The sequence below is a fragment of the Phalaenopsis equestris genome, unplaced genomic scaffold (assembly GCF_001263595.1).
Source record: "Phalaenopsis equestris unplaced genomic scaffold, ASM126359v1 Scaffold000002, whole genome shotgun sequence".
Taxonomy (NCBI): domain Eukaryota; kingdom Viridiplantae; phylum Streptophyta; class Magnoliopsida; order Asparagales; family Orchidaceae; genus Phalaenopsis; species Phalaenopsis equestris.
Window position 1 is genome coordinate 81,738,353 of NW_018164444.1, and position 11,742 is coordinate 81,750,094.

Below are 11,742 nucleotides of genomic sequence, written 5' to 3' on the forward strand. Positions count from 1 at the left end.
CAAACCCCACACCAAAAATAGTGCCGACACTTATCTAATCTAAAAATAAGATTAGTTGGTTAGTTCAAATGGAACAATAAATCTTATCCTTGTAATAAATCTTGTTATCGTTTCCTATATAAAATAGAGATTCATGAGTTTTTAATTATTGTTGGTATTATTAAAAGCAACAAAATTATATCTAAATTTTCCCTACTACAACTAGCCCTTTTTTCTTGCTATCCAATACCTTTTTTGGAATATCTTCATAATCTTGGAATGATTCACGAAGCAAGACAAGTATATCACCCAATGATGTGAGATTCAATTAATATAGCCGGTCCAACATCTTCCTAATCATTCTATGTTCCATTCGTGCAGGCAGGTGTGAAGCGAGATCGCGTTCCGAAGGTGAGAAATCCCGTGTAAGCATCAACCAACAACTCTTCCTGGACCGAACCGGTTCAGGTTCTTTCCGGTCCATGTTCTTTCCCATGTGCCACTCCTAATTATTCTCTTAGTATATATTTATTTTCGTATGATTCTAGGGTTAGTTTTTTCGTGTATTTTGTATCAGGATAGTGGTCGACGCCTCTTCTTCTTTTCGAGGGTTGTATTTGAGGGATTGAGTAGTAATCTAGTTGTAACTCTCTCCCAAAGTGAGGATTATCTTCCCTTATCCGCTTCTGAATCCTCCCACACTGCTCCCGACCGCCCCTTGTTGCAGCCACTTGGAACAGCTTCTTTTGGTAGTTTTCTACAATTCTTGGATTACAGCCCCCATTCCCCGCCTCGCTGCCATCCAGCACAGCAACCTCTATCCTTTCCCCAACCTTCTCACATCACTCTGAGTCACCAACCCTCGTTGTTGCCATTTAGAAAAAAAACAAATATGTTGTTTTCATGTTGTTGAACCATCATTCTAACTTGTTGCCACCTAGATTGTAGTCTATCCCACTGTCACTGTAGTTCCCGCTTGCTACCCCCGCACCAAACAACACTCCTCTTATTGTTCTAAAGTCCACGACCCTTCTCCTTCCCTACCTCTCACAATCCCAACCCTCTAAACCACTGTCACTGTAATTCCAACCCCTCATTTTGTTGTCCCAACCACTAACAACTCATTTCAGCCACCAACCTCCGCTCTCCAACCACTTAACCGACCTCCACCACCCCAAGATCAAGCCCTAATCCTAATGTGAGTTTTTGTCATGTTTGTTATAATTTCACATTCAAGTTTGTTTATTGTAACTGTCTATTTGCTTTCAATAATAATATGTCTTTCTTATTATGATTTAAGTTGACTCTGATATCATTTAGTATCATAACTAACCTAAGCATAGTCCATCCTAGGGTTTCTAGCATCCACATGTACCTAACGTCATCCCCATCAAAAACTTTTCTTTCCCACCCTACATCAGCCACACATATTCTTCCACCGACCCAAACCAAAATCCTAATCATGCCACCAAGGAGATAATTGCTAAAAATCTGATATAGGGTGGGAAAGATGATTCACGAAGCAAGACAAGTATATCACCCAATGATGTGAGATTCAATTAATATAGTCGGTCCAACATCTTCCTAATCATTCTATGTTCCATTCGTGCCTGCAGGTGTGAAGCGAGATCGCGTTCCGAATGTGAGAAATCCCGTGTAAGCATCAACCAACAACTCTTCCTGGACCGAACCGGTTCAGGTTCTTTCCGGTCCATGTTCTTTCCCATGTGCCACTCCTAATTATTCTCTTAGTATATATTTATTTCCGTATGATTCTAGGGTTAGTTTTTTCGTGTATTTTGTATCAGGATAGTGGGACATGATGTCGTTAATGAGAAATTTACAAAGGTTTCCAAAAGAATTATATGGAGGATATATAGTGGGAAAACCTCCAACTTCAACAGAGGCTTTGACGCCTTCGTGAGGAATCATCGGGTGGGGTCACATAAATTCCATTTGATCCCCGAGATGAAGAACAACTACTTCAAAGATTTGAAGTGTGATATTGAAGAAGCCAAGATTTTGAAGTAGAGGTTGATTTGGACCTTGGAATGTATTTTTGAGTGTCAAGATATCTCACCGAACGGAATGGTGAAACTAGCTCCACAAAGTTAAGGAAAAGTGCATCTCAGTGGTGGGTGAACTTAAAGATTCATCGACAATGAGAAGAAAAACGTAAAATTACTATATGTTCGATAAGAAAAGAGATTATAGGCAGACTATTTGCACAAGGCTACACTAGTTACAACATTATCATCGGATGGTTGTCACATCTTACAAGCAGAGTTCAACCCCAGGATCAAGCAATGGGAGTACACCCCAGGATCAAGCAAATAGCGTACACCCCAGGATCAAGCAATGGGAGTGCACCCCAGGATCAAGTAAGATCACCGGACATCTTACAAGCAGAGTTAAACCTCATAATCAAGTAATAGGAGTACACCCAACAAAACATCCAAGCCGAACCTGCCTAAGGAGAAAATAATTCAAAGAGGAGAAAAGGTGGAACCAATCCACATTCTCAAACCTGTCCCAGCTCAGAAATATTTTAAGTGCTACAAATTTAGGCATATTATATCAAATTGCACAGCCAGAAGAATGATCAATTTCACTGAGCATGGGACTATTAAAGAAAAGGACAATAACACAGTAAACATTGAAGAATGTGAGGGCACAGACTATGAACATTGAATCCCAACTGATGAGGGAGAAAAGAAGCTGAGCACATGAGAGATACTCGAACAAAATTAACAGTGGTTGTCCAAGATGGACTTGAGTTCGAGGAATCGATGCTGGAGGTATGGCATGGCAGCCCCAAATAAAAGAAAATCAGACTTTTAGATATATAAACTCCTAGAGTTTCCCTTATTGATGGAAGCCCGACATATCAAACATGAGCTTTTGAGCTACTTCTGAAAAAAAAAATTTATGGAGTTGCTCAAACATTAGATTCAATTCAACAGTGCACCCTCCAACAGATGGCAATACAGAAAGGATGAAACATAACTTTGGAAATTATCTTAGGAGCTTGGCGGGAAAGATAATTCTTCAATGAGATCCAGGATCTACCAAATAAGAAGAGGTCTCTCCTGAGTAGTTATTAGTGAAAGTGGCTCAGCCTACCACAAATTTCTTCTCAGAGTTGATTTCTTCTGACTATATTATTTGTAAGGTACATTCAGTCGAGTACGAGAAGAGGAAGAAACAAATTAGGAATTTAATGGCAAGAGAATTATTTTATAAGAATCTACATCTATATATAGCTCCAGCTCAAGTTGTGCCAACGGATGATCGATACTTATTATATCAAGATGTGCTTTAGAAAAACAATGCCTAAAAAATTGACTTATCGAGAAGTTAGAAAAGCTCCACCACCTTCAACATAGTTGACCTAACATTATACTATGAGAAGCCAGAAGCTTCAACAAATGAGGCTGAAGCTCCCACAAACCTGAGAGACTGGCGTGGAAGCATCTCCCGCAATATCGCAAATGTGAAGTGCAATCACATCCCGAACGCAAGAAGTCCCGCGTAAGCAGTGAAAAGTTGCTCTGTCTTAGACCGAACCAATCTAGGTTCTTTCCCTTCGGAGTAGTTGGTCGGTTTGCATTGGCCACTTCAAGTTATCCTCTTATTATATAAGTATTTTAGTATGAGTCTAGAGTTAATTTTTTTGTGTGTTTTGTATCGTGACAGTCGATGTCTCTTCTTCCCTTTGAGGGTTGTATTTGAGGGATTGGGTGGTGCTCTGGTTGTATCTCTATCATGAGATGGTGATAATCTTCCCATCCCCTGTGCATCCTCTCACATCGTTCTTGGCCACTGCTTCCCTGCTACAGCTGCCAAAAACAGCCTCTTTTGGTTGTTTTCTGCAATTCCAGCATTATAGCCACTCTTACCATCCCCATTGCCACCCCACACAACTGTCTCCATCCTTTCCCAACCTTCCCGTATCACTCTCAGTCGTCGATCCTCGCTGCTACCATCCGGAAAACAGCAAATATATTGTTTTCCTGCAATACAACCATCACTCCGACTTGTTGCCGCCAGGCTTGCAGCCTACCCTATTGTCCCTACAGTACCTGCTTGCTACCCCCACACCAGTCAGTACTCCCCTTGTTGTCCTGCAGTCCACATTCATTCTCCTTTGTTGCACCTCGTTGTCCCAGTCATCCACTTTGCTTCCAACACAATTCTAACCCCACCTTTTGCTGTCCCAACGAGCCAAAAAACCCATTTCAACCACCTCTGACCACTCCCCGACCACCTAGCCGACCTCCACCACCCCGAGATTGAGCCCTAGTGTGAGTTCGTGTCGTGTTTGTTGTAATTTCCGCTTCAAGTGTGTTTGATTGAACTGACTATTTTCTTTCAGTAATAATATTTGTTTTTCTATTGTGGTTTAAGTTAACTCCGTTATCACTTTCGTTCTCCAAACCTAAGTTCTGTAGCATGTATCAAATTGTAGCTAATATAAGGTTCCAAAACCAAAAGTCCATGTATTAATTTTATAGTTTCAAAATTGCATTAAGACTTTCTGTACAATCCCTACTCCTTAATCTGAGATCATGAAGAATAAAAAAAAAACAATATTTCTCCATTAATTTTAGGATCAAATATACCATTGTGGACAATTGTAGAAAGGTTAAAGGTCCCGAGTGCTTTAATCATAAATATGAAGAATCCGTGTAAAACATCTAACATATCAAGACTTAAATGGCAGGTGTTTGGAAACACCATGTATAAATAAGTCTTGAGAATACCTTGTCGAGAGATGCATGCACCTGCTGAAGGGAGCTTGCATCATGGTTGTGACCTTTGACAAAACTCAAAGCTGCAGTAAACTTTTTCTTATCCCTCTTCAGAAAATCATGAAAGGTGAAAATTGAACTTTCCACTATACTCAAGAGCTCATGGGCAAGAACAGGTGGGTCTAGATCTTCATTGCCCTTTGCTTTGTGAACAGAACCTGCATGATCCATCGTAACAAAGGATGCTAATGAATATAAGAAAATCTCCTATTTATGCAGACAAAAAATCAATTTGATTATTGGAAAATTTACATAAGTAGCACACAATTCTTATGCATTTACATATCTCACACCTACACTTTCACATTTATATATAAAGGACTTTGGTACTTCAAACCTATACATGAAAAGGTATATTTCACTTTAAAATAGTAATAATGCTATTTTTGTTGTGATATTAAGGATTCCAGTACAATGCGTAAAAATGAAAGTTTAGTTGCGAGATTGGTAAACGCATAAGAATTGTGTGTTATGTATGTAAATACCCCTTCATTATTTCGCAGCCAGACTCAAAAGAAGCACAATATATCACTTCAATGACGATATATAGATACTAAATAGTGCATGAAAGTGGTTTTCATTGGAGAAAAAATGACAATACAATGCGCATGGCTAAAGGAAACTAGCGTTGAACAAAACAAAACAAAAAAGAGAAAAACAAAGGAGCAAGCACACCATTGCAAAAACCACTCAACAACCATATGTTTTTAACAAAAAAATCTGCATTCAAAAAGTATCACCACCATTCCTTTTGTACTCAAAACAGTAAGAAGAAAAGAAAGATCAAAACAATCTCAAGAAGTAGCTATGAATTTAAGAGAGAACAAAGAATAGTAATAGACTGGAAATAATAAGATGGAAATAAAGTATAAAGATAAAAGCCGAAGAAGTTTTCTCTCACTCTGCAAGAATTCCATTGAAGTTCAAGAACTTGCATTAAATGTTGAGTAAATGCCCAAGTATGGCGGAAGAGAAATCACAAGGCATGGTCATTGAAGCACTTCTCTATGGCAAACAAACCTATCTTTTGTTATTTGAGCTTGGAGTAGACCCATACTTGCTGGAAACCATTCTTTATATTGGAGCATCATAAATAGATCCTAATGCTGAAACTCTGCATTAAAGGTTGTACCACTACTTATTTTGCATGGTGAAAATTTCGTGTTCTTTTTAACATCACAGCATTGTCGTAAAGTAGAGTCATTTTCTCCACAAGTTCGATCTGGTTAAGAAATTGGAAGATTTACATACATACCACTTAATTCTTATGCATTTACATATCTAATGCCAATACTATAATTTTTGCATATATGCCACCTTACACGTGCATGAAAAGGTGTATTTCCCTTTTTAAAAGTAAAAATAGTTGTATTTTATTCTTAATAAGAAAATTTTGGGTAGCATCAAGAACAGTTTAGGAGTTAGATATGTAAATACAAAGGACTTCGGTGGAATGAATGTAAATTTCCCTAAGAAATTTAATATAAAAATATTGAATGGGCACTCTCTTTTGAAGCGTTGAACATTTAGTTGTATTCAAACTCAAGCTTTCTGAAAACTTTGTTCCACTATTTTAGTGATCGGAGGCCAGGCATTAAATCATGTTTCCAAGAGTGGGTCTGTCCGTCCATTTGTTGATGATATGTTGCTGAAAACAGAGATCAATTTGAAAACGTTTCCACAACTCACACTAAAGACAATTGACAAATTTGGCAGCTCGATCAGACAAAATACAATAAGAAAGTTTGTTAAGGATAATAAATTCTCTAAAAGCTAAATGGGCTACATTCATTATTTCAAAGATTTTTTACCAGCAATCAAATGTGACATCTTGGAAAAACAATTGACAACCACCATGAAAAGCCAAAGTCACGCTTAGTTACACACCTGAAACAAAATAAAGACTCCAATCCACCCAGACTAGATTAGGGGTGTAACTGAACCAAGTAGACTCAACCTTGGCTCGATAACTGGCTCATGAGCTGATCTTGATAAGCCAACAAGCCAAGCTGAAGCCAACCCCAACTCAACTCGTTAGCTCGTGAGCCAACTCGTTTAAAAAAATATTAAAATAAAAAATACTCAAAATATGTTAAAATTCAAGTTTTTATCTTTAATTCATTAAAAATACTTAAAAAATGTTATGTTCAAGTGTTATCCCATAATTTATTTCCTAATTTCTTATCCTATTTATCATTTTATTATGACACTAAATTGAATAAATAAGGTTTATCTCTGCTATAATGAACTCAAGCTCGAACTTCATTAGTTAATTAAGCTCAAGCTCAAGTCATGGATGGCTCAGCCTCAAGCCAAAGATGGCACAATCTCAAGTCGAGGATGGCTTAAGCTTGACTCTTCTCATTTACACCCCTAGATGGAATGGAGATGTTCCCCTGCAAGCTTGGCACACAGAGCATCATTCTACAAACAGGCCAACATCATGCCACAACTTAAGCCTTTTGCTAAAACCTACATGAGCAGCTAGACCTCCCACATGCAAATATTTATTAATTGTTCACGAAGGGAAGTGTTAAGGCTACATAATTGGTTTCCCTTACACAAAAAGCCTTTATGAATGGTATCTCCATGTGATTTTTCGTCAAGAAAATGCGAAATGATTCAACAAAATCAACATCAGAGTATAGATCTTTGAGAAATTTAAGACCAGTAATATAAGTCTGAACGGTGACAAGAAGGCAAGCACAATGGTTAAGGGCACCATCAACACAATTAAGAGACCTGATCTTGTGCTTAAAGACATAAATGGACCTCTGAGGAACATAGCGCAAAAGCATGAGTCCTCTTATATATGATTTGTTGCATTTATATATGATTCTATATACATGTATGAGTGAAAGTATGTATGTTGGACTAAAACTTTTTCTTTCAAGTTTGAAAATTGATTGAGATTGAATTTATTTTTTACTTGAATCAAACTCATATTGATAAGTAACGCATAACAAGAAATAAGCCAAACTATAAGTGAATTTCACTACAGTGACTTTTAGCTGATCTTGAACTATCTCGAGATTTGATAATTAAAAACTCTGTAGGTCATGAATCATAGTCACATGCCCCTTGTTAATGGGTGCACTAATTGCACAGAAAACTGTGATATGTCGAGATTGACATGGAAATTTCCAGAAGATTACTTAAAACAAAATTTTACAATTGTCCATGAAGATAATAAGTGGATCAAATGGCATTGATTAAGACTACAATATCGACAAATCATGCAAAACTTCCATAAAATTCCATGAGCAAACCATTGTCCCAAAGATTCCTTCGGAGAAGAGATCAAATTTAACGAAATATGTCACGACTCGATAAAAACATATGCCTAAAGTTAGCTCATCCTGGTTAGGAATATCATCGAGGCAAGAAGAACAATCAATTTAATCACAGCAACAAATGATTGACGCTTCCCCAAATAGATGAAAAGGAGAATAAAGATTATCATCTGCATTAAATCATTGATCATATACATTATTGAATCTTAAGGAATGTAAAAACTTGATTTCTGAAAACTTGTTCAAACAACAAGATTTATCAACCAATTAAAATCTAAAGCCTTCTTTCCAAATTGTTCAAGAAAAGAAATTAAATAATATGATCAAAACTAAATGAAAAATTTGTCAAAAACTAGGCAATTTATAGAAGAGGTGATATATGAAGTCGTTTCACTAGATGTTTTGCATAATCTTATGAACTATAAATCAATGAGACATAAACGTTGTCTATTATTAAAGGCAACATTAAGTTATAAAGGATGTATAAAAACATGTTATATGCATGTTCATTGCAGCAACACCAAAGAATCTAGAGACCTAATAAAAAAAGAAAGAGGCATTTACATACATAACACCCAATTCCTACTTTAATTTTACATTTATAGCATTATCACCTAAATCTTTCACATAACATCAAAAATACCAGCATTTTAACTTTTAAAAAGTGAAATACAACTTTTCGTGCATAGGGAAGGTGGCATATATGTAAAAACTGATGCTTAGGAATTGAGTGGTACATACGCAAGTCTTCCAAAAAGAAAATTGGTTAATGCACACAGAGGATTCACATATCTCCTTTGGGGAAGACTGCAATATCACCGTGTGCTACAACCACAACTCCTTCCAACGGATAAAAGGAGTATGATAGGAGAAAGTATCAGTGTATCACTACTAGAAGGAGAAGAAGGATGTTTGGAGAATGACGACAAAAGAAAGCAACCCGAAAAAAAAATTTAAAAAAAAAAAACTTAAAAGGCCTGTGACAGAAACGGGAAAGCGACCCGCTAGCGATCCAATCGGTCCAGGTGAATCCCGGAGCGAGCAGCCCGGGCGAGGCTTTTGACGGGGTGAACAGCCTCCTACGCCCCCACCTCCATTCTTTTATGTTCCTCCTTCGTATGGGAAGATTTTGATGGCTATCTCAGTACTTTCTTGCCTCACAACTCTTTACTTTTATGTAGGAGTTCCATTTTCTTCTACTTCCCTTTTCTCCTCCAATAGGAGTATATATATTACAGTTTCAGAGATTTAGAGGGAGTTCTTGTTGTGTATTACTTTCAGATTCATGTGTAAAGTTTTTTTTCCCTTTATGGGTTGTATCTGGGGAGGTGGTGGTGCTTTGGTTTTATCCTACTTTGAGATGGTGATTGTAACTTCTCTTTTATTTTCCCTCCCCCTCCCCCTCCCCCTCCCCCTTAGCCGTCGGCCACCTCAACCCTTTCCAACCGCCTCCAGCCCACTTTGCAACCTCCAAATCTGTTGTCCAGCCCCTCCAAACCGGTTTTCCGGCACCGCAGCCCCCTGTCGTGCAGCCAAATCTGTCGCCCAACACTCCATCTTTGTTGCCGCCACCTCCTCTAGCCATCCCGATCCACCTAGCCAACCCCTACCGCCCTTGGGACGCACTTTCGAGGTGTTTGTTTCGTCATTTTGTGTTTGGGTGATGTTATTTTTAGTTTGTGTGTTGTAACCATATTTCCCTATGAACAAAAATTGCTTTTGTGGTTTGGGCATCCTTTCTCCGTTATCAGCCTGCTCATAACAAACATGTCCAAAAGAAACACAACCAAAATAAGCACCATCAACCAAAATGTAAAACAAGCAAAGAGGCAAATTCCTTGTTCAGCAAAAATTAAGCTTTTCCAAGAAAGAAAAGGACATGAAAACAAATTATCAATGACACAAAAGTCGATTATCAAACTCAAAATTTAAGATTAAAAAAAAAAACAACTATAAGTTAATCAGGATGTTCAAAAATAAGAAACAAATTATTTTTTTTCCAGCAAATAAGAACAAATTGAGCCCCCGATCACAGGTTGTATTCATCTCTCTTTGCCCCATTCCTCTCTCGCACTCCACTGAGAAGTAAAAGCATCCAAATCAAGCCTACAAGCAAACTCAAGGTCAACCCAATGTGATATTTAAACTCATATATCTATATCACCTCCCTTTTGATTCAATCTATTTTGCTTTAGTTTTATTGAACCCTTAATTAAATCTTGAATGCTAAAGAACCAAAGAAAAAAAATATAACATAATCACCAACCAATATACATCGAGTAAATTAGTTTTCTTATAGTACAGCCTAAATATCATTAGATTTAGATCAAACAATTAAGAGAGCTATAACATGCACCCCATTAAGTACAAATCAAAGTAGATGCAATTGTATAGCATGCCATATAAAACCAAAAACAAAAGGATTTGCAATATAACAATGTAGTAAAAATAGAGCACAAGAGCTACAACAAATCTTGCCAGGCGTATTCACAAGGCACAACACTTAGCTAACCAGACAGTTAAATAGAAGATGATAACCATAAAAGAAGTAATTTCACCAATGTCATAAGCTAAGAAAAAATTAGTTGAGGCATTTACATACATAGCACGCAATTGTTATGTATTTACATATCTCACACCTAAACTTTCAATTATACACACATAGCACTCAAATTTTTAATATCACATCAAAAATAGCATTATTACCACTTTTTAGAAGTGAAACAAACATTTTTATGCATATGTTTAAACCACCAAGGCGTTATGTGTATAAATATGAATGTTTTGGTGTTAGATTGATAAATACATAAGAATTATGTGCTCTGTATGTAAATTTCCCAAATTAATTTAATAGAGGATAGCACATCAATGCACATGCCTTCGATTTTAGGAACCTGAAGCAATTTGGACAAGGTAGATCGAGTTCGGCAATAAATATCCCCCCTCAAACCACGCTCGAAGGGTTCATTTTCGATAAACCTCAGAAGAAGAACCTGATATTGTTGAAACTCCTGAGCGGAATGACCATACGGTGTTGGATTATCTGGCTGAGACGAGACCCGTAAGTTCAGTTGAGTATACTGGCAATGAAGCACCTCCCATGACAAACAGATCTGGGCAACATAAGAAATTTCGAGACTTTGGAGTGGATCATCATCCAACGGTGAGCGAAGTTGTTCACAATCATCTTGAAACTCATCCCGATTTTTGAAAGAGAAGCTTTTAAGGTTCAAAGATAGCTTTTTGCGTGCAGATCTATGTGATTGATTTGAGAAGTTCCATGATTCTGCATAGAATGTTGTTCATTAATATAATAAATTCTCTACAACAGCAACAATAATAACAAATATTTATCCCACTAAGTGGGGTCGGCAACATGAATCCTTTTTCTCTATTGTGCCCTATTGAGTGTCATATTTTTATTTAATTCTAATAAATTAATATCATTTTTTAATACAACTGGCTGAAGTTCTTTTAGGACTACTTCTAACTTTCTTAACATATGTCAAATATAAAACAATACTCTCCCAAATGGGTCATCAAATGGTCGATGTTTAATGTGACCAAACCATCTAAGGTTACTCTCTCTAATAAATTCCATGTAGAAAATAAATCATACTAAATAAACAAATGGAGCATATTTCCAAAGATTGTAAATT

At 37.1% G+C, this 11,742-nt stretch overlaps 1 protein-coding gene across 1 annotated transcript in view; it reads right to left on the reverse strand.

Annotated features, from left to right (window-relative positions):
• LOC110033045 overlaps positions 1–11,369 on the reverse strand; it is a gene marked incomplete at its 5' end in the record, with an annotated part of 20,596 nt that extends 9,227 nt beyond the window's left edge. Inside the window, 2 exon segments of the mRNA XM_020736900.1 lie at positions 4,743–4,948; positions 10,962–11,369. Of these exon segments, the coding sequence (XP_020592559.1) occupies positions 4,743–4,948; positions 10,962–11,369 (614 nt within the window).
• Positions 11,370–11,742: the final 373 nt, after the last annotated feature.